Consider the following 19,583-nt stretch of genomic DNA (forward strand, 5'->3'; position numbering starts at 1 on the left):
GATAACCCACATACATTATTTTGCATTTATTATAATTAAAACCCATCTGCCATTTATTTGTCCAACTCACTAAATGATCTAAATCCTTTTGTAAATCAGCAGCATCCTTTTCACAGCTAGCAATGCCCAAGACCTTAATATCATCTGCAAATTTAAGTAATTTATTGACAATACTTTGTCTCTCGTGGCTAAATGCCACTTGTCCCTCTAAGAATATCGACCATTATCTTTTGTTGACACTGAGTAGATTTTCATGGATGTAGTTTTACTGAATGTAATAGTGGGAGTATTCTTAAACAAATATGCTGCACACCATTAATCAGATAATCAAGATAAGACAGTACAATATTGAACATAATTTCAGGCTTCTATATATATCTATAAAGGTTAATCCAGAAACAAGTACTGTGCTTCTTTCAACTCTTCTTGTATTGAAGAAATCTGTGATCATTAAAGGGGCAAGTTTTAGATTACCTTTTATTTATCATTTATTACCAGCAGACTGTGTCTATGTCCTATTTAATTACACATATGCACCAACTTATTTTTTTTTTCCTATTCAGTTTCATGAAAAACAACTACCTTCCAGCAAGTAGTTGCAGACTATGAATGGTAATTCACATGTGGAACATTGTGAGCTTAGTACCCACATCAGTTTCTAATTAGGATTTAAATTTCTAATTTCATTCCACATGTGAGGCTAGTGAATAAAGATAAAATCTGACAGTAGTAGTTACAATACTTTAATTTAAACATATAAACCACATAAAATGTAAATTGTTATAATAAATTTTATGCATAGAGATATTACATCTGTATATATTTCAAACAAACATATAATATGGCCCAACTCTGATTCACATACTGTTAAAAATATATGCCCTACTGTACAAGTAATCTTGATATGTACACCTGATACCTTCAGAATTAAAATCTAGCTGTAAATACACACACACCCAAAACAGACATATGTAAAACACTGATAACAAAGAAGTGTCTAGTCTAAACATACAAAGAATTTTATGTACCTTTTATGGGGGTCTTTAGAGATTTTTAGTGTTTAGTTTCTGGACTGTTTTATTTATCAAAGGACTAAATAAAATATATTTATGCCAAATTACTTAACATACTAAATTAATAAGTAGCACTGCATACCATTATGATCAAGTAATCCCACTGCAACAAAATGATGAGCTAAAGCTCTGTAATGTTCAGATTTTACTAGAATTAAGCTAATCCAACTGTAGGGAACATAATCTTTCACTTCTGGAGCAGAGATTAGTTTATGTACCTGACTGTACACTGCCGCTACCTGATGAGAGAAAGTAATATCAACAATAAGCAGTTTAGAAATGAAACTGAGTTAGATTAAAGTGCTCTAGACGAAGACACCCACCTCTAAACATTAAATTAATTGACAGTTTGGAACACAATACAGTAGAGAATATATACATTTGTTAATAAATTAAAATTTTTTGAGGTGGTTCTCAACCTTATCGAACCATTCACAAACCACAGACAAACCTCATGGTCCTGCACTCTCAAATAATATCTGCAGAGATTGATCCTACAGAATATGAAAGAAGCACTATCATAACTAAATATGCAAGCTAATGAAATTCTTAAATAAAACATTTTCATTTCACAGAACATGCTACAAGTTTTTCCTTTAAACTATAACATGGAAACTTTACTATTCCCCAAGGATCACAGGTTGAGAACCACGGCTCAAAAGTACTATCTTTTGCACAACAGAATAACAGTATATTGGACCAACTATTATTGTGGTTTTTATTTATAAGATGAAACTAAACAATTTAACATAACCACCTGTGCACTGGAAACAACTTCTTTGAAATTATCCTTCAGTATATTTCACAATAACTTTAAATTCTGTTACTAATTAGACCTCTTAGCATTCTTGCTATAAATTAAGATATGGCAATACAGCATTTACTTATGAGACACTAAAATTAGTGTACATTACACTCAACACAGTAAGAATGCACCTTACATATACATCCAACCATGAATAAATTCAACCACTATTCACAATAAAATAACAGAAAGAACACACAACTCCAGGTAAAACATAGTCAGAATTTAAAATTGCAAATATGATAAAACGTAGCTCATAAGAAAGAAAATTTAGTCAGCATTTTTGTCAAATTTAAATTTTTAAGTAATGTAAAGACAAAAAAAGCATAAATTGAAGGTTTTGAAATGATCACAACTTCTAAAGTAAGTGCAGCTAAATAATTACTTTTAGTGCTATTTGCAAAATAAGATACAAGCATGGTTACAAAAATGCAAGACTCACCTCTGCAGCTTCTTGTGCTACATCCAGACAGCCTTCAATCCCTTGTTTATCAATATTGGTTAGAATCAGTTTCTCAAACAAACATTCTCTTGCCTGTGCCTGTTTTATATATTTTAAATATTAATATTAATGCTCATTTAATGTAAGAAATATCCCTAAAGTGAGAAACTGTTTGTTCTGAATTACCTTAAAAACAGTATATAGAAATATTTGCAGTGAAAGCACCAATAAAGATGGAGAAACAACACCTGTTGTTCAATATCAAAAAGAATGAAATGAAACCAATAAAACTCTTTAGGAATGAATAAAGTACAAGTTGACTTAAAGAACATTTAAATATATTCACACTACTTTACACACCTCTAACTTAAGAAAAGAAGGTGTTTAAAGTTGCAACTGGTTTTTGTGAACAATTCTTAAGCAAAACTGAAGTTTAAAACACAAACAAAGCATTTTAGTCACAGTCATTATTAAAATCAAAGGGACTGCATTACAAAAGTGACTTCAAAATCAAGAGTAGATTATATACTTATTTAATTTAAATCAAATTATTGTGAAGAACTGCAATGTACATGAGAACAAAAAACAATTCTAATAAAACTTGCCAGCATAAGGTGTGTAAGAGTTTGTAAAGTATCCGGGGCAAGGTCCATGCTTGGAGCATTACTGAAATTTTCCTTAATGTAATGAAACATTCCTGCTGCTCTCAAAAAATTATCTACTGCATCATCCACAGCCGAGCTCTTTGTCCGATCCTAGAAAAAAAGAGAAGCATATCTTAAACACTAATGTTCACAAAATTAGCACAGATTATTAACTTTCAAACAAGTTTTATATATATCATTTGACAAACATAATAATACTTACAATCTTCTGCTAACCAATTCTGACCAAGAATATATACAACTGCCAGGTGAGATAAGGATATAAAATATTGGTTTTCACTTTTTTAAGAAATACAATTTATTCCAGTGTGTAAAACAAATACATTCTTCATTAAAAAAAGCATTCTCTATTCAATTAATAAGTCACTATATTTAAGTACCAGCTGGAAAGAATTATTATTATTACCAAAGCTTGTGGTGATAGAAGAAATGGTTTCAACAAATCACAATTTGAACAATCCCCAAACTGAGGGGCATGTATTTCATGTACAGAAGATAAAGTTGGTTTTGAATGTACTTTTACTTTGATATTTTACAACACCTGAATCAACAACCACACATATGGACTTTATTAAAATCAAAGAGTGGATGGGAAAAATATTAAAAAGAGCACACTATTTAAACATTATTGTTACCTGTGACACTACTCAGTGGCATAGCATCAACAGGTCATGGTAGTGCACTACCAGCTTCCAGAAAATTGGGCCTGTTCTCAAAACTTAAGTGAGGTACAGTTTAGTTTTAGGAAAGGTAGAGGTTGCACTGATGTAATATTTGCATTAAGACAACTCAGTGAGAAGGCCATTAAACACCAACAAGAACTAAATATTATATTGACAGATCAATAAAAAGCATTCAATTGTATTAATAGAAAAATTGTGGAACATACTGGAAGATTACAAGGTGCAAGAACAGCTCTTGGAAAACATGAGAGCAATGTGTGCAGACAGAAAGGTGTTGCGAGAACCACAAATGGCCTAACTAACTGGTTCCAAGTATCATCTGGAGTGAGACAAGGCTGTGTCTTATCCCCTCTTATATTAATCATTTATATGGATCAGATTACCAAAGAAGCAAATCCAAATCTAGAAGCCTTAAACAAATTACTTCTTGCTCATGACCAAAGTCTGATACACTCAAGTGAAGAAGAGCTACAAAACCATGCAAGTATACAGCTGCTAAAGGTACGATATGAAAATCAGCACAGCAAGCAATGTTAGTAAGTAGAACTCCACACCGGTTAAACGTCAATATTAATAACCCCAGGTTTCAGCAGGTGAATTAAATAAACTACCAGTTAACACGTCTCCTGAAACACCCAAATATCGTGGTGGAAATAAAGTGGAAGTTAATAAACACCATCTTTATACCAACCCTACGTTACCAATGTAAATCTGGTTTCTTTAATAAAAATTAAGAAAAGAAAATCATCACTTGCTATAGGAGATGCTTACAGAAATCTGCTAGCATAACAATAAGAGACAAGGTAAAAATTTACAGGTCAGATAAACGGTTGGAATAGCCCCAATCAGCAAATACATTGAGAATCAAAGAATTAAGTAGTATGGCCATATACTGAAAAAGAATGCAGCCCAATCAACCAATGGCATGAACATATAATAGGAAAATAGCAGGATTCAAAGCAATATGGTGACTGAGATTCTGAATAAATGCAGCCTTACACTGACCCAGGCCTCTCAACTTGCTTTGGAATGGCAACTGTATCTCCCTACATCTCTTACTGGCAGATACAAAAGGAAAAATTAAAACAAGTAATTTTCAAAACTGTTCCATTGATTGAAGGCATTGGTAGCATATTTCCAATTTCCTAGTTCAACCAGTTGCAACTATGAAAGTTCTCTTTTATTACTAATAGTCATGTATGTATTTCACAGAATTGTTATTGGCAAATGTAGTATTCTATCTAATCTAAAATTTTGACCATTGGAGAAGTTTCTTATCACTCTTAAATATTGACTAAGTAGCTGGTGCAAGCTATAAGGTAAGAAGATACTTAGTTCTGATAATTGATTTAATGTGCTGTTAAAAGTGAAGTTTTATCGTATACCACTTTCTAAAACTAAATTCATGACAGTATGTTTGAATTTTCTGACATCAGCAATATTTTTTCTGATATTAATAAGTAATTCATATTTATGAAGTGTACAACTGCAATGAGTGTAATTTTTTTTTGTTTTTTTTACTGTTTCAGGAGGAGTAAAAGTAGTATTTTTTGAAGACTTAAAAACAAGTTTACTCTTTTTTTCCAAAAGGTTTCATATCTCTTTGTTTAATCTTTAGTATTTTTTTGAACAATTAACGTAAAAGTATTATTTTCATTTGAACATATTTTAAGTCAAGGAAAGCCTCAGATTTTGTTTTGGAAAAAACTCTCCAGCTTCTAGAGACCAAGCACTTTTTTCCATCATGGTTGCTGCTACTTTTCTGTTGTACCACCTATTTATGGAGTCACCCTATGCCCTTGATGTAACCTAGGTTTTAATCTATCATATGAGTAAACTCATTTAAGCAGTGTAATACCAAACAGGAGTACATCTGATAATGAAAGTTGGTACGCCCTCTAAACATTGTCTTTCTTAAACATTTCGAGTTGGTGTTATGTTTTATTTGTTTTCTAAATTATTTGGAGTTTCTCAGTTGTCTCTTTATCTTACCTGCTTAGCTCCTATTTGTGTGTACACGGCAGCAATGTTGAAAAGTATGCTAGCTTTTTCAAAAGCCACAGTTTTCTGGGTGCTTGGAACACCTGTCAAAGAATCAAACCTGAAAGACAGGACCTTTATTATTATTATTATGTTTTTATTGGTGAAGTGATATAGTACACCAAAAATTAATGTCTCATTTCTTTTTATTTTGTATCTCTAGAAAAGTTAACATGTATGAAGCATACCACACAAAAACAGTTTTTTTTATAAACTAGTAATCATGTCTTGCAAGTTACAGCTTCTCCTTTCTAAAAAGGAGTACCATGTCAAAACATGTTTCTAAAGGCTATAAATTTTAAACCACTATTTGTTTAGCTCAGTAATAACAAAATGATAAGATAGAGTATGTAATATTACAAAACAATTCTTAAAATATTTAGAATTTTAGAACTATTAAATTTAATTGAAAAAATTACATATTGAATTATCTGTGTGTACAACAGATCACAATGAACATCACCTCTAAGATAAACCTTGTACACAATATTTTACTTTGAAAACTTAATAAGTTCTAAAAAAAATGTTAATATAAATATCGTGTAGAGAGAAATATACTTGAGTAAATGAATGCATTGTGTTCACAAAGTAACACTTCAATAATGTAAGTGATTGCTCCATGATGCTATGAAGCCATAATTTTAAAATACTAGAGAAAGGAAGGATAACAAAAAGAACACATAAGAATGGGAATGAAAAACATAAGGAAGTTATTGTTATAGGAAATTCTTTAGTACAGCATGTGGATAGGATAATTTGTGGTGTAAAAAGAATTAGATTATGCTATCCATGGGCAAGGGTGAAGGATATAAACAACAGAGTAAGTGATGTAGTAAAGGGTGCTAGCAGTGATGCAGTTTTGTAGTGCATATAAGGGTTAAAGATGTAGGAAAGACTGTGTCAGAAGAGCTTATTACTAAGTAAAAGGCATTCAAAGAAAATGGCTATAATAACATAATTTTGTGAAAGATACTGCCAAGACTTAATTGTAGGAATGAAATTATAAGTAGGTCACAAGGGCTGAACACTAGGTTAAGTTAATATGCAAGAACAAGTAGGTTGGTTGGTTTGTTTGCAAGAGCTATTAACTCAACTATAAAGGAAACTTTAAACTAGGAATAGACAGTGGAGAGGACCAAAATAATGAGAAAAAAGTTATAGAGAGAGTTATAGTGTGGGAACGAGATATAAAGGTGGTTTTAATGGTACGTTAGACTGTTGTTATTGTCATACTAGAAGTATAAGAAATAAAATAGATGACTTTGGAGCACTGGTTGGAACAAAATGTTTTTGATATAATGAGAATAATTGAAACATGTAGACAATTCTAATTTTTAAGTTATAGGTTGTTTAACAAGGATAGAGTACTAAAAAGAAGGGAAGAGCGGCTTTATATGTAAAGGTGAGTTACATTCTGTTCAAGTGTAGAATATCAAAGCTAATAACAATGAGGTTGGATCTCTTTGGGTTTCTCTTAGTGGTTATAATGGGAGAAGGCATTTAGTTGGAATTTGTAACAGACCATCAGATGAAATTAATGAGAAACTTTACAGTGAGGTAAAGAATTCAACTGTTAATGAGGTTAAAATGATGGTAAGTTCAGACATATAGATTGGACATGTTAAAAGTTTGTGTTTCAAAGACAGATTTTTAAAAACTGTTTCAAATGGTTTTCTTCAACAATTGGTTAGAGAACCTACTAGGAACAATGCTATTTAGACTTGTTAAATTTTAATAAAGAAATGCTTGATAACGTAGAGATTGTGGGAACATCTGGGTACAAGTGGTTTGTTTTGAATCTCGAGCAAAGCTACATGAGGGCTATCTGCGCTAGCCGTCCATAATTTAGCCGTGTAAGACTAGAGGGAAGGCAGCTAGTCATTACCACCCACCCCCAACTCTTGGGCTATTCTTTTACTAATGAATAGTGGGATTTACCATCACATTATAATGCTCCCACAGCTAAAAGGGCGAGCTTCAGGTTGCGAGTCGAGCATCCTAACCACCTGGCCATGCTGGGCCAGGGTACAAGTGATCTTTGTGCATTTAGATGTTTGCTGAATATGGAAAGAAGGAATAATGAGATTTTGGTTTGAAATTTCAAAAACAAATTTAAGAGATGACATAAGAATTATCTGCTGTGAACTGGGCAACTAAATTAATTGGAGATAATGATAAAATGTTGAAATTTTTTAAAAACTAAAATCATTAAATATTTAAGAGAGGCATGTTCTTTACCCAAAAAAAGGGTGGCTGCAAATAAAAACCAGATTGGCTCACAAAGAGTATAAAAGACAAAATGTAAGAAGTTTATAAGTTGACTGTAATGATGAGAGATTTGGAGGATTATAGAAGATCAATAGAGTTGGCCAAATGGGAGAGTACGAAATAAAGCATATACAAAATAAAAAAAGGTTGGCTGAAAATTAAAACTCAATAGTAAAGATTTTTTCAAATACATTAAGAGTATTAAATTGTTAAACATAAAACAATGTTGAATAGAGAACTAGGCCCAGATTCCACAGAAGTGCATTTTTAAAATCTATTCTGTAGAAGGCACTGCACAAATGAAAATTATACATGTACTCGTGCTTGTATAAAAATGAAATTTCTTGTGTTTCTTCTGGTCTCCTGAATATGGTGAATTTTTTCCACCAAAACACGTAGAGTTTTAATTTTATGTAGTTTCTAATTGTATATTTTGCTTTTAACTTTATACAACAGATTATTGTGTATTTTTAAATGCTGAAGTCCTTACATGTTTTATGATACAGGAAGGCTAATATCTGATGATTATAGAATGGCTGCATTATTAAATTATACTTTTTCTTCAGTATTTACTTATGAAAATTTAAGTAATATTTCTCAACTTGAACAGTTGCTCAAAGGGTTTAAAGATTAGATGTGTGTGAGCCACTTGCTACAAATTTGTTTCTAAGTCTTTGAATAGTGGGCAGGTGCCAGAAGATTGCAAGTTGGTTATTATTACTCCTGTTTTCTAAGGAGGCAATATAAATTGTCCCAGTAATTATAGGCTTATTAGTCTTACAACAGTGATGGTAAAAGTTTTCAAAGTCTGAGAAAAGATGCTCGGCAGAGTCATTACAAAAAGTTGAAATTTTGTTGAATAGTCAGCATATTTCACAAGGTGAAAATCTAGCCTTAAACCCACTCAAATAAGAAAAATATCAAATTATCACAATAAACAAAAAAAAGACTAATGAATATGGTCATTGCAGTAAATACAAATTATAACTTAATAGTGCCTACTTACCATTCAAAGTAAATACTCATACAGAACAATGAATATGGTCATTGCAGTAAATACAATTTACAACTAATTCTGCCCACTTACCATTCAAAGTAAATACCCATACTTCGATGAGGAGGAAAAAATCTCCTTTCCACGTAATACAGAAGGTTGTAATACTGAAACAGCAATAAAACTCCACTTTGATCTCTTGCAGGGGTTTTACAAGCCTAAAGAAAAAAAATGTTACCACCTTGTAAAAATATTTCCCTGAAATAATCAGTTTTATAAGTTTATGACAGATACATTTTTGTATATAATCTATTATTTTATTTACTTCATCATCAGATTTAATGTTAATACCAAACTACACAAAATATAAATTAAAATCAATAAGTAAATAAAAATTATGAATTTTATCTAAATTAATATTTTAAGGTGTAACCTATGGTAAATAGTGTTTAATTAATACACAAGTTTTCAACTGAGGAAACTAGCACAAAAACTATTGGAAGGCCTTTTACAACAGTAATTTTTATACATCATTTATAATCTAATGTTTTCACTATATCTATACCAAATTCATTCCAGTAAGTGTGGATACTGCTAGATATTCAAATATATGAACCTGCAAGAGTTTAACCTCTTGCATAGACTCGTAAAGCAACTGTAGTAGGGAAACAAGTTAGATGTTCCATTTTAATCACATGATAATTTAAAACATTAGATAACTTAAGTCATAAGTTCAGCTTTGTGAGCTCTGTGGCCCCTTTTAGCAAGAGCAAAACCTTTTCAAGTTTCAATTCATTATTCCTTAGTCTAAGGATTAAAGTATTTGTTTGTTTGTTTTTCCATTTTTAGTTTTTATTAATATGAAAATAATATCCTGACTGTTTGTCAAGACATCAAAAAAAAAGATCTAAAATAGATTATAAAAAATTTAAATCTAGCCAAACTACATTCTTTGTCTTGAAAAGTTTTGTAAAAAGGTTTTGAGAAAAAAAACATACCACCATCTTGAAATGTCTCCAAATTACCCCAAGATGGAGGTTGCTATACCACTAAAAATGATCATTACTAACCTTTTTTTTTCTTCTAACAATTTTTCAGGGAGCATATTGAAACCAAAATTATCTCTATAGATTGAAAGTACTTATATACAAAGATACTCCTTCCTTATTTTGACAAGTATGTTGGTCAATGTCTAGATTGTTTTCACTTTATAATACATCTACATAAGCCACACTATCTTTTCTTAAGTATCTGCCAGTTGTCTTTGTGGTTGAGTACCGTATCACAATCACCGAGTAGAAAGCCACTGTGTTATAAAGATTTAAGTAACATGTAGATGATTAATTGTGCAACTTATAATCACTAAACTAGAAGTCAGCCATCTAATTTAGTACAAATATTGCAAGCCCACAGTTTGAGAAAAACTGGACAAGCAAAATTCTGTTTATTTAAGGTTAGCTTCAGATTTACAATCACAAAATAATCCTCCTCAGCTCTACCCACAATCTAAAAATATTCAGTGTAAATTGTAGCATTATAATTGGACACAAAATGGTGATCTAAGCTTGATGTATTTCCCAGCCTGGTTGGTGTGATATTTCATTCCAATAGATTGTGGAAGTGGCATTATTTCCTTTTTTTTTGTTAATCATTATTATGTTAATATTTTATATACCTTTCCTCAATTATCTAGTGCAGCTGTATCTGGAGTTTGTTTATATGTGATGCCAGCTAATAATCCATTAGAATTAGTTGTTACATTACCATCATAGGTTATATGTAAACTATTCTGCCGTTCTCTGTAAACTACTCTCTCTATAATGTGGAGTTTTAAAACAGATATTGTTTGATTCTATGTTATAGCAAGTTATAATTAATAATAGTTTGGAAGTGTTATACTATTAATCTGATTTTTGTGATAATTTATGAAATTGTTTTTATTTCTAGTTATTTTTCCTAAGTTCTTGTGTAATGGTTATATTGTTGAGTTAGATGTTTGAGCTTCAGTTATGTCATTTTTGAATTGCAAGTATATTCTGTTTAACTTCTTTTAGAACAACATATTTGTTACAAGATAACTAACCATTACTCATTTGTGCAGCAAGGACAAGCAAGCATAAACAAATTGTTTATCTTTAGAAACTACATTTTGGAACACATCTAACTTGTATCTTTTGATACATTCTTCTTAATAATAACAATAAACTTAATTTTTCTTTACATCACAGAATGTTGCCCTGTGTATTTTAAAACTTACATTGTTAATTTCTCCAAAATAGCAGTGTATGCTAAAAGGGGTTAACTTTGACCTAATATTCACAGACTATGTTAACTACAAAAACCACCATTATATTCATTTAATTTCAAAAGTCTTAGTTTTACTTTCATCTTTATGTATTTGAAAAATAAAAAATTTGTCGTGGATATAAGTTATGTCTGATGTTAAAAAGTTTAAATGGACTGTTTATTGGCCAATGTTTTTCTCAACACTTTAGACTCGTATTAGCTATAGTAAATAAAGGTTTATACCTTATACTACCATACAGATATGTTTAGTAAATTACACGTGTACACATCATATACTTATTCCCTACATTTTCACAGATTCAAAAATAAGAACTCGCAGCATTAATTTAGGGCCTCAGTTTATAAATGAGCAAACTCTTTTATTCACAGACTGTTTTTCATTGGCCTTGGCCAAGATCTTAAATGAAATTGGAATGGATGGGAACATCGCATTTACCTAGGGCATGTACATGTATAATATACTTAACTGGTAATCTTAGGTTAGAATGTTCTTTCACGTTTTAATAATTTTTGTTCAGTAGAATCAATGTAGCCCTGCTGATAACAGGGATAAGTAAATTTGTAAACATCAAAAGATGATTGGAAAGTTCAAATTTGATCTATAAATTTAAAGAAAAACTAAGGCAACGATTAGGTTTAAAAACACACCTCAGTTGTATCTGTGGTATACCCTACGAATAACATTTTCAAACTGATTCTTGATAAATCAAAGAATATTTACCCATATTGGTAAGCTTGAACATTGACTACTAAATCTGTGAACTTGCAGTATGATCCTACTGACAAAAAGGTGGCTAAATTACAACAATATTTACTTCCATTAAAAAAAGACTATCTTTAATGAAATGACAGCACTAGAATTTCTTATGAGTTACGAAAATTTCACAAAGAAGGATGCCCCTCACAACCTACAACATTGAATATTGGACCTGACAACAATGATTCGGCAGGTTGTTTTAGGTAAAAATTTGAAGTTCCCAACAAATGAATACACACTGAATGACAGTTTGAATTTTATCATGAAATACAACAACTGGATTTTGACAGTATAGTTTACTGCATCAGATTTGATTTATAATGACAATTCCAATAAAATAAACATTCCAAAATCAGTTTTTAAAACTAATTAACTTTGAAACTAAAGAGATTCATTTTCTTTTGAAGAAAAAGTTATATGATCAGGTCAGTGGTGTTGCCATGGGTTCAAGATTGGTACCATCTTTAGCCAATTTATTTCTTATGTTCCCACGGAAACCAATGGTTAGAAAACTGCCTGCAAGAGCTTAAAACCACCATACTATTGCAGGTATGTGGATGACACTTTCACCATCTTTTAAAATTCTGATCAAGCTTCCTGAATTTTACATTATCTGAACATCAGACACAGTGCTTTGAAGTTTTTATTATAGAAAATCAGGAGAATCACAAACTTCCATTTTTGGACACTTTAATCAGAAATAACAGTGAACAATTTAAATGTGAAGTGCATCACAAACTATAAACTTTCACAGGTTTTTGGAAACTGTTCAGGATGGTTTTCTTCACCAATTAGTCATGGAACCTACTAGAAACAATGCTATTTTAGATTTATTGTTAACTTCAAATACAGAAATGATTGAGAGGGTGGATATTGAGAAACATCTAGGTGCAAGTGATCATTGCTCTTTTAGATTCAATGTTTTGCTGCATATGGAGATAAGAAATAATGATATTTTGGTTACAAATTTCAAAAAAGCAAGTTTTGAAGGGATGTGACAAAAATTATCTCTTGTGAATTGGGAAGCTGAGTTATTTGGAGACACTGATCAGATGTGAAAAAAATTTTAAAGATAAATTTTTAAATATTCAAGGTAAACATATTCCTTATAGAAAGAATAGGGTAGCTGCAATTAAAAAACCAGGCTGGCTCACAAAGAGTTTAAGAGTTAAAATTAAAGAAAAGCATCAAAAATTAAAAAAATTAAATTTATTGGTACGACTGGGTATTTAGAACATTATAGAAGATCAAGATAGTTGGTCATACAGGAGATTAGGACATCAAAAAGGATGTATGAGGAAAGTTTGGCTGAAAATGTAAAAATTAACAGTAAGGATTTCTTTAAATACATTAAGGGTAAACAAAATGTTAGCATAGGGGTAGGACCCTTGAGATATGATAAGGAAAGGCTAGTATCTGGATTATTATTTATTTTTTTTTCAGTTTTTACTAACGAAGATTTAAGCAGTATTCCACATCTTGAACAGATCTTGGGAATAACCTTAACAGCGTTATGAAGGAAAGGAATCTTGGTGTAATAGTCAATCAGTCTCTAAAGCCATCCAAGCAGTTTGTTGTTGCTTGTGGTAGGGCAAATAGGACTTTAGGTTGTATCTATAGAAATATTGAATACAAGTCTAAAGAGGTTATATTCTCATTGTACAGGTCACTGGCTAGGCTATATTTGGAATATTGTGTTCAGTCTTGGGCTCCTTACCTTAAGAAAGGCATTGAGTTGTTGGAAAGGGTTACTAGAATGGTGCCATGGAGGAGTTGTCATATGATCAGAGGCTGAAAACTCTCAAATTATTTTCTCTTGAAAAAAGAAGAGTTAGGGGAGGAATCTGACTGAGATGTTTAAGATTGTATAGGGAATTGATAGTGTTGATGTATCAACTTTTTTTTTTTTTATATATATTTAACAATGAGAATAGTAGGAATAGGGGACAAATATAAATTCTGGCAAGGTAGGAGTCATCTTCAGCTAAGACAGTTTAATTTTTCCAACAGGGTAGTTAGCCTTTGGAATGGGTTGCCTTCAGATGTTGTAGAGGCAGTAAATTTAAGTGAGTTTAAGAAAAAGCTTGATACGTATATGAATGATAAGGTCTGGATTTAAGATCTTTGTTTTTAATTATTTGAATTTAGTTTAGAAGATGGAACAGCCGAGATGGACCAATAGGTCCCATGTTGTCTCAAAACATCATGTTATGTTATTTCAACTTTTTAAGCTTTATTCCTAGTATTTTTAAAGAACATTTATTTAAAATAGTTTTTCATTTTGCTCACAAAACATACCTATCACACTTGATGATTTGCATTAAAAAATTTATGAATACCAAAGAAATCTTGTGTAAAAATGATTTTCCAGGCAAAGTGTTTCCTTACCTTGTATTACAGATGTGCCTAAGTATCTTTTGGTTATTAGACTTCCCTGTTTAGTAACAAATTAGTTATATTTGTAACATTATAACAAATTAAGTAATTAATGTATTTATAATATTATAAAGTAATTACTAAATGTTAAGACACAATTGTTGTATCTGTCATAAGTTCATTAACATCAAAATGCCTATAGTCTTAAACCTTAAAATATAGAAAGTTACCTGTCGAATGTCAGCTAGTTCTTGTAAAGAACTTTCAAACTTGTTGCCATCTTCACTATAGTGCTCTAAAATAAAATCCTACAGATAAAATAACATTAAAGGAATTAGAATTGTTTTATATTTTCATTAGTGTGTTAAATAACATTAATCAACCATTATTTTAACATTTTAGGAAAATGGAATACTAATTTTTATAAAACTTGTAACATAAAATTCCTTTTTTCACTCCATATACTCTGTTACGTAAAATTCTCATTATTTACATATTACTTGGAAATACTAGAGCAAAGCAAGTAAACACATTTCAGAGTAAAACTTATGGAAAAAGCAAGTTTCAGAGTAATGTACATGAAGTAAACTATTTTCATAGTTTTTATGAACCTCACACAACTATATGACTTTTTCCACAACTCACTTTCATTTGTACTTAAAGTTGCTACAGATACAGCTGTAGTTTTTGATTCAGTTTTAAACAGCTTCTCAAAAACAATCATGTTTTTTAAACCTCTTATTTTTACAGTAAAAATACATTAGACTATAAATAATTGAACTCTGAATAGTTTGTTACTATTTCCTAATGCTTCTATTTAAGGCTACATTTTACTTAGAATACTTAAAATATTGTACACTAAACTATATAAACTGTTCATATTCTAAATTACAAGACTACATTTATAGTTTCTGTTAATGTAAATTGTGTATTATCATAATCCAACAAACAACTTTTAATTAAATGGTTTATTCAAAAATTTGATGCACACATCAAAACAATGTCACATTTTACTGTGATTATCTTCCAGTAGTTTTTGACTAAAATAATATCATGCACAACATGACAAAGATCTCTGAACTTATATTTATAATTAAATTTTATAATACTTGATTTTTTGTTAACTTTCAATTTTCACTTAGAAACAATTGTGAATGTGCACCTCACTTTGTTGATTATAGCTCTAAATGACCACTTCTATTACAATCTTACAATAACTTTTGAATAATTACTTCAGACTAAAACTTTACCTTAAACACTTCTTGAAAGTCAATATCTTTTGTTTCTTTCAACCCTAATGGTATCATTGGAACCAATTGGCTAGCACTGAAACAATTATACAAAACAACTTAGTACAACTTCTGTAGCACACACAAGTTTAGAGCAGAACATTTACAGACAAAGATAACTTTCTCAATATTAACATCTGCCACACAAGCCAGCCTGGCATCTTGATGTGGATCCAAAAAATTAGTCATTCCAGAAAGGTTCAAATTGTTTAGATTAGACAAAAAAAAAAATCTGGCACAATTTTTGAAGTCTAGGTTGCTGGACCAAACCCTTGACTTGACCTGAGACCATGAGAGCGAACACAGAGAAGTAACTTGTAAATGTAAAATATAACGATGTAGCAATGAAACATGCTTGAAGTGTTCTAGATGTGGTTATGAATGCGATGGTTTACGTGTATCGATTAAATTAAACTGTGGGTCCAGATCAAATGACGGAATAACTTATTAGAAGATATCCCAATTGTTTTGTCATACCAGCTGAATCAGAGATTCATCAATTGATTACTGCATTGACAATAAAACATAAAACAATGGGCACAAAAGTCTTGTTATCTTCAAAAAGAGGGATTGGAATTATATATAATAAATTATTAATCTCAATATTGGGTAAAACTAACAATGCAGTAAAGCCAAAGATGCAGTGTTGAAGTTGGAGCAGATGCACGATGCATTACAAGATGATTTCCCAAGCAATTCTGAATTTCAAAATGCCATTTCTGCAATAAAGAGTAAATATAAGAAGTATGATATAATTCCCAGTGTGGTACCACCATAGTATAATCCATATAGCATTCATTACATCATATTTTCATTAATATTTAGTTTTTCTGTTTCAGAACTTATGTCAAGCTTCATTCAAAGAGATCTATTGAAATACCACTAAATCATTGGTTTCTCAAATGACCCCCCCCTGTTGACCATTCTAGGCTCTGTACTAAAAGATGCTGGGCTAGCTCATATAGCAGGTGTTAAAAACTTAGTGACAGAATAGAAACCAGTCACAGTACTACAGATTTAAGCATATTGATTATATTTATTTAGCTATAAAAAATCCAATAATGTTAAATTCTGACAAACTGAAAATTTGTTCAAGACATCTAACTATAACCTAAATTAAAACAAGAGAGGGTTTTTACTACTTAACATCATCTCATATCACAAGAAAAATATTTAATGACACAGCATAAAATTTAAGCATTATAACAGAAAACAAATCATCAAAAGTTTTTAAATAGAAAAACAAGGAAGTCTGTGACTCAAAATAAATATCCTATGTCTTTTTAAACTAGTCAAAAGTAACTACATCACAATAATTACAAAAACATTCTTTAGTTAAAATAGTATTATACTAATTTTTAAAACTAGTTATAAGCATTTTACCAAACTATTATCTTTAATTAATACAGTTTATGTACCAGCTTAGTCCTTAATAACAAATACTGTAACAAACTGTCATATTTAATTAATACAGCTTATATACCAGTTTATTCCTTAATAATAAACACTGTAACAAACTGTCATCTTTAGTTAATACAGCTTATGTACCAACTTAGTCCTTAATAATAAACACTAACAAACTGTCATCTTTAATTAATACAGCTTATGTACCAGTTTATTCCTTAATAACCAACATTATAACAAACTGTCATCTTTAGTTAATACAGCTTATATACCAGCTTATTCCTTAATAATAACCACTGTAACAAACCGTCATCTTTAGTCAATACAGTTTATGTACCAGCTTATTCCTTAATAATAAACACTGTAACAAACCGTCATAGTTAGTCAATACAGTTTATGTACCAGCTTAGTCCTTAATAACCAACATTGTAACAAACTGTCATCTTTAGTCAATACAGTTTGTGTACCAGCTTATTCCTTAATAACCAACATTGTAACAAACTGTCATCTTTAGTCAATATAGTTTATGTACCAGCTTAGTCGTTCATAACCAACATTGTAACAAACTGTCATCTTTAGTCAATACAGTTTGTGTACCAGCTTAGTCCTTAATAACCAACATTGTAACAAACTGTCATCTTTAGTCAATATAGTTTATGTACCAGCTTAGTCGTTCATAACCAACATTGTAACAAACTGTCATCTTTAGTCAATACAGTTTATGTACCAGCTTAGTCCTTAATAACCAACATTGTAACAAACTGTCATCTTTAGTCAATACAGTTTATGTACCAGCTTAGTCGTTAATAATAAACATTGTAACAAACTGTCATCTTTAGTCAATACAGTTTATGTACCAGCTTAGTCATTAATAATAAACATTTTAACAAACAGTCATCTTTATATACTACAGTTTATGTACCAGCTTAGTCCTCAATAGCAAACATCGTATGAAACTGTCATCACTAGTTAAAAAGTTATGAAATTGTTATATATATTATGAAACTATATATCGAATTCTATTCTCTACCAAAATTATTGTAATCTGACTGTATTTTTATTGGGATAATTGTATTAGTGTCACATGATGTATGTAATAGCAATATAAAACAACATATTATATTTTTCAGTTAGTTTCAAAAGTAATAAAAACAAAACATTGGGAAAAGTACCTTTCATTCTGATAAATCTGTACTGAACTGTTCATTTCTGCTAGTTGCTCTTTGAGTAACTGCAAGTTGGAATTAACAAAACTCAGCTCAAGAGCAACTGTTTCACGCATTTTCTTATTGGTAGTTGCTCTGAAATGTAGATCCAACAAGTCTGAACAAAACTTGTAAGTTTGATAATTATTGTTATGTAGATATGACTGCAATATTTTTTGTCATTTCTGTAATGCAAGTTAATTTGTAAAGAGCATTTAAAAAATATAGCATAACAATACAGAATTATTCTTCAAGTTAATTAATCAAGTCACACTGGAGAAGAAAAAACATGTAATTGAAAGAGGTCATGCACAGTTTGAAACATAATACAAAGCAGTATAAGATTGAAATATTTTTGTCAAGAAATTTTTATGATTATGTACAAATCTATTTAAATTTCAAATATCCTTTTGTATTATCAGCAAATAGTTAAATAGTAAGAATTCAATAACACTACTAAATAATTACAGAATTTTGAAGGTGTATTTAATACCTTAAATGTCAAAATCACACTAACTGAACATTGAAATACACTTATATCCACACACAAAAACAAAAAATGAACAAACTGAAAGACATTTTTCTCATTGACAAACTTCTTGCAGGTAACATAAAAAACTGAAAGTACCAAACAATCCTGTAGCTATTCTTCTGATGCATATGAAATGTGATAATTAATTCTAAAATTTCTTATTAAACAAATTCAAATAAAACCTGTTTTATGGATTAAAATGGTCTCTACAGATCACAGTAAATGAAATACATTTATCTTATTCTGTCACTTCACTGACCTTAATACAAATAGCTTGTAGATACACCTGTCAACTAAAAATAATACATTCTATGTTCAGAACATGTAGCAGTAAACATATTAATGTGTAACTCTGCCACATAGATGCCCTAGATCTCAACCTATTTTCAACAGCTTGTGTTTACTAAAGTAGGTTTCATGTGAGGCAGGTACTGATAGATATATTACTCTAAACATTGGTTTGAAAAGACAAAAATTTTAAGCTGGTTCTGTTTCTTAAACTGTTTCAAAGTTAGATCAAATACTATTGACTACTAAAAATACAAAATATGGATAGACAACATGATTTCTTTAAATAATGGCATTTCAAAGCAAAACATAATGTTTTCACTATGATTTATGTACATAATAATTGCACCACTAACAGTATTTTATCCTATATGAATATTAGAGAATGATTAATGCTTTCACTGCCATGTTTATTGATAAATAATTCTCCTGGTCGGGTTTATATATATATATAT

General features: G+C 30.4%; 1 protein-coding gene across 2 annotated transcripts in view; it reads right to left on the reverse strand.

The window, feature by feature from the left end:
- The window catches only part of LOC106459865 (rhophilin-2-B-like), a 94,800-nt gene that overhangs the window by 11,151 nt on the left and 64,066 nt on the right, over positions 1-19,583 (reverse strand). For both annotated transcript variants that reach the window (XM_013919536.2, XM_022386424.1), the window contains exons 3-10: positions 18,276-18,404; positions 15,661-15,736; positions 14,641-14,718; positions 9,064-9,188; positions 5,661-5,769; positions 2,926-3,075; positions 2,321-2,419; positions 1,156-1,312 (exon numbers count right to left, since the gene is read on the reverse strand). In XM_013919536.2, the coding sequence (XP_013774990.1) occupies positions 1,156-1,312; positions 2,321-2,419; positions 2,926-3,075; positions 5,661-5,769; positions 9,064-9,188; positions 14,641-14,718; positions 15,661-15,736; positions 18,276-18,404 (923 nt within the window). The remainder of the gene's footprint in view (positions 1-1,155; positions 1,313-2,320; positions 2,420-2,925; positions 3,076-5,660; positions 5,770-9,063; positions 9,189-14,640; positions 14,719-15,660; positions 15,737-18,275; positions 18,405-19,583) is intronic.

Source organism: Limulus polyphemus, unplaced genomic scaffold (genome assembly GCF_000517525.1).
Source record: "Limulus polyphemus unplaced genomic scaffold, Limulus_polyphemus-2.1.2 Scaffold671, whole genome shotgun sequence".
Taxonomy (NCBI): domain Eukaryota; kingdom Metazoa; phylum Arthropoda; class Merostomata; order Xiphosura; family Limulidae; genus Limulus; species Limulus polyphemus.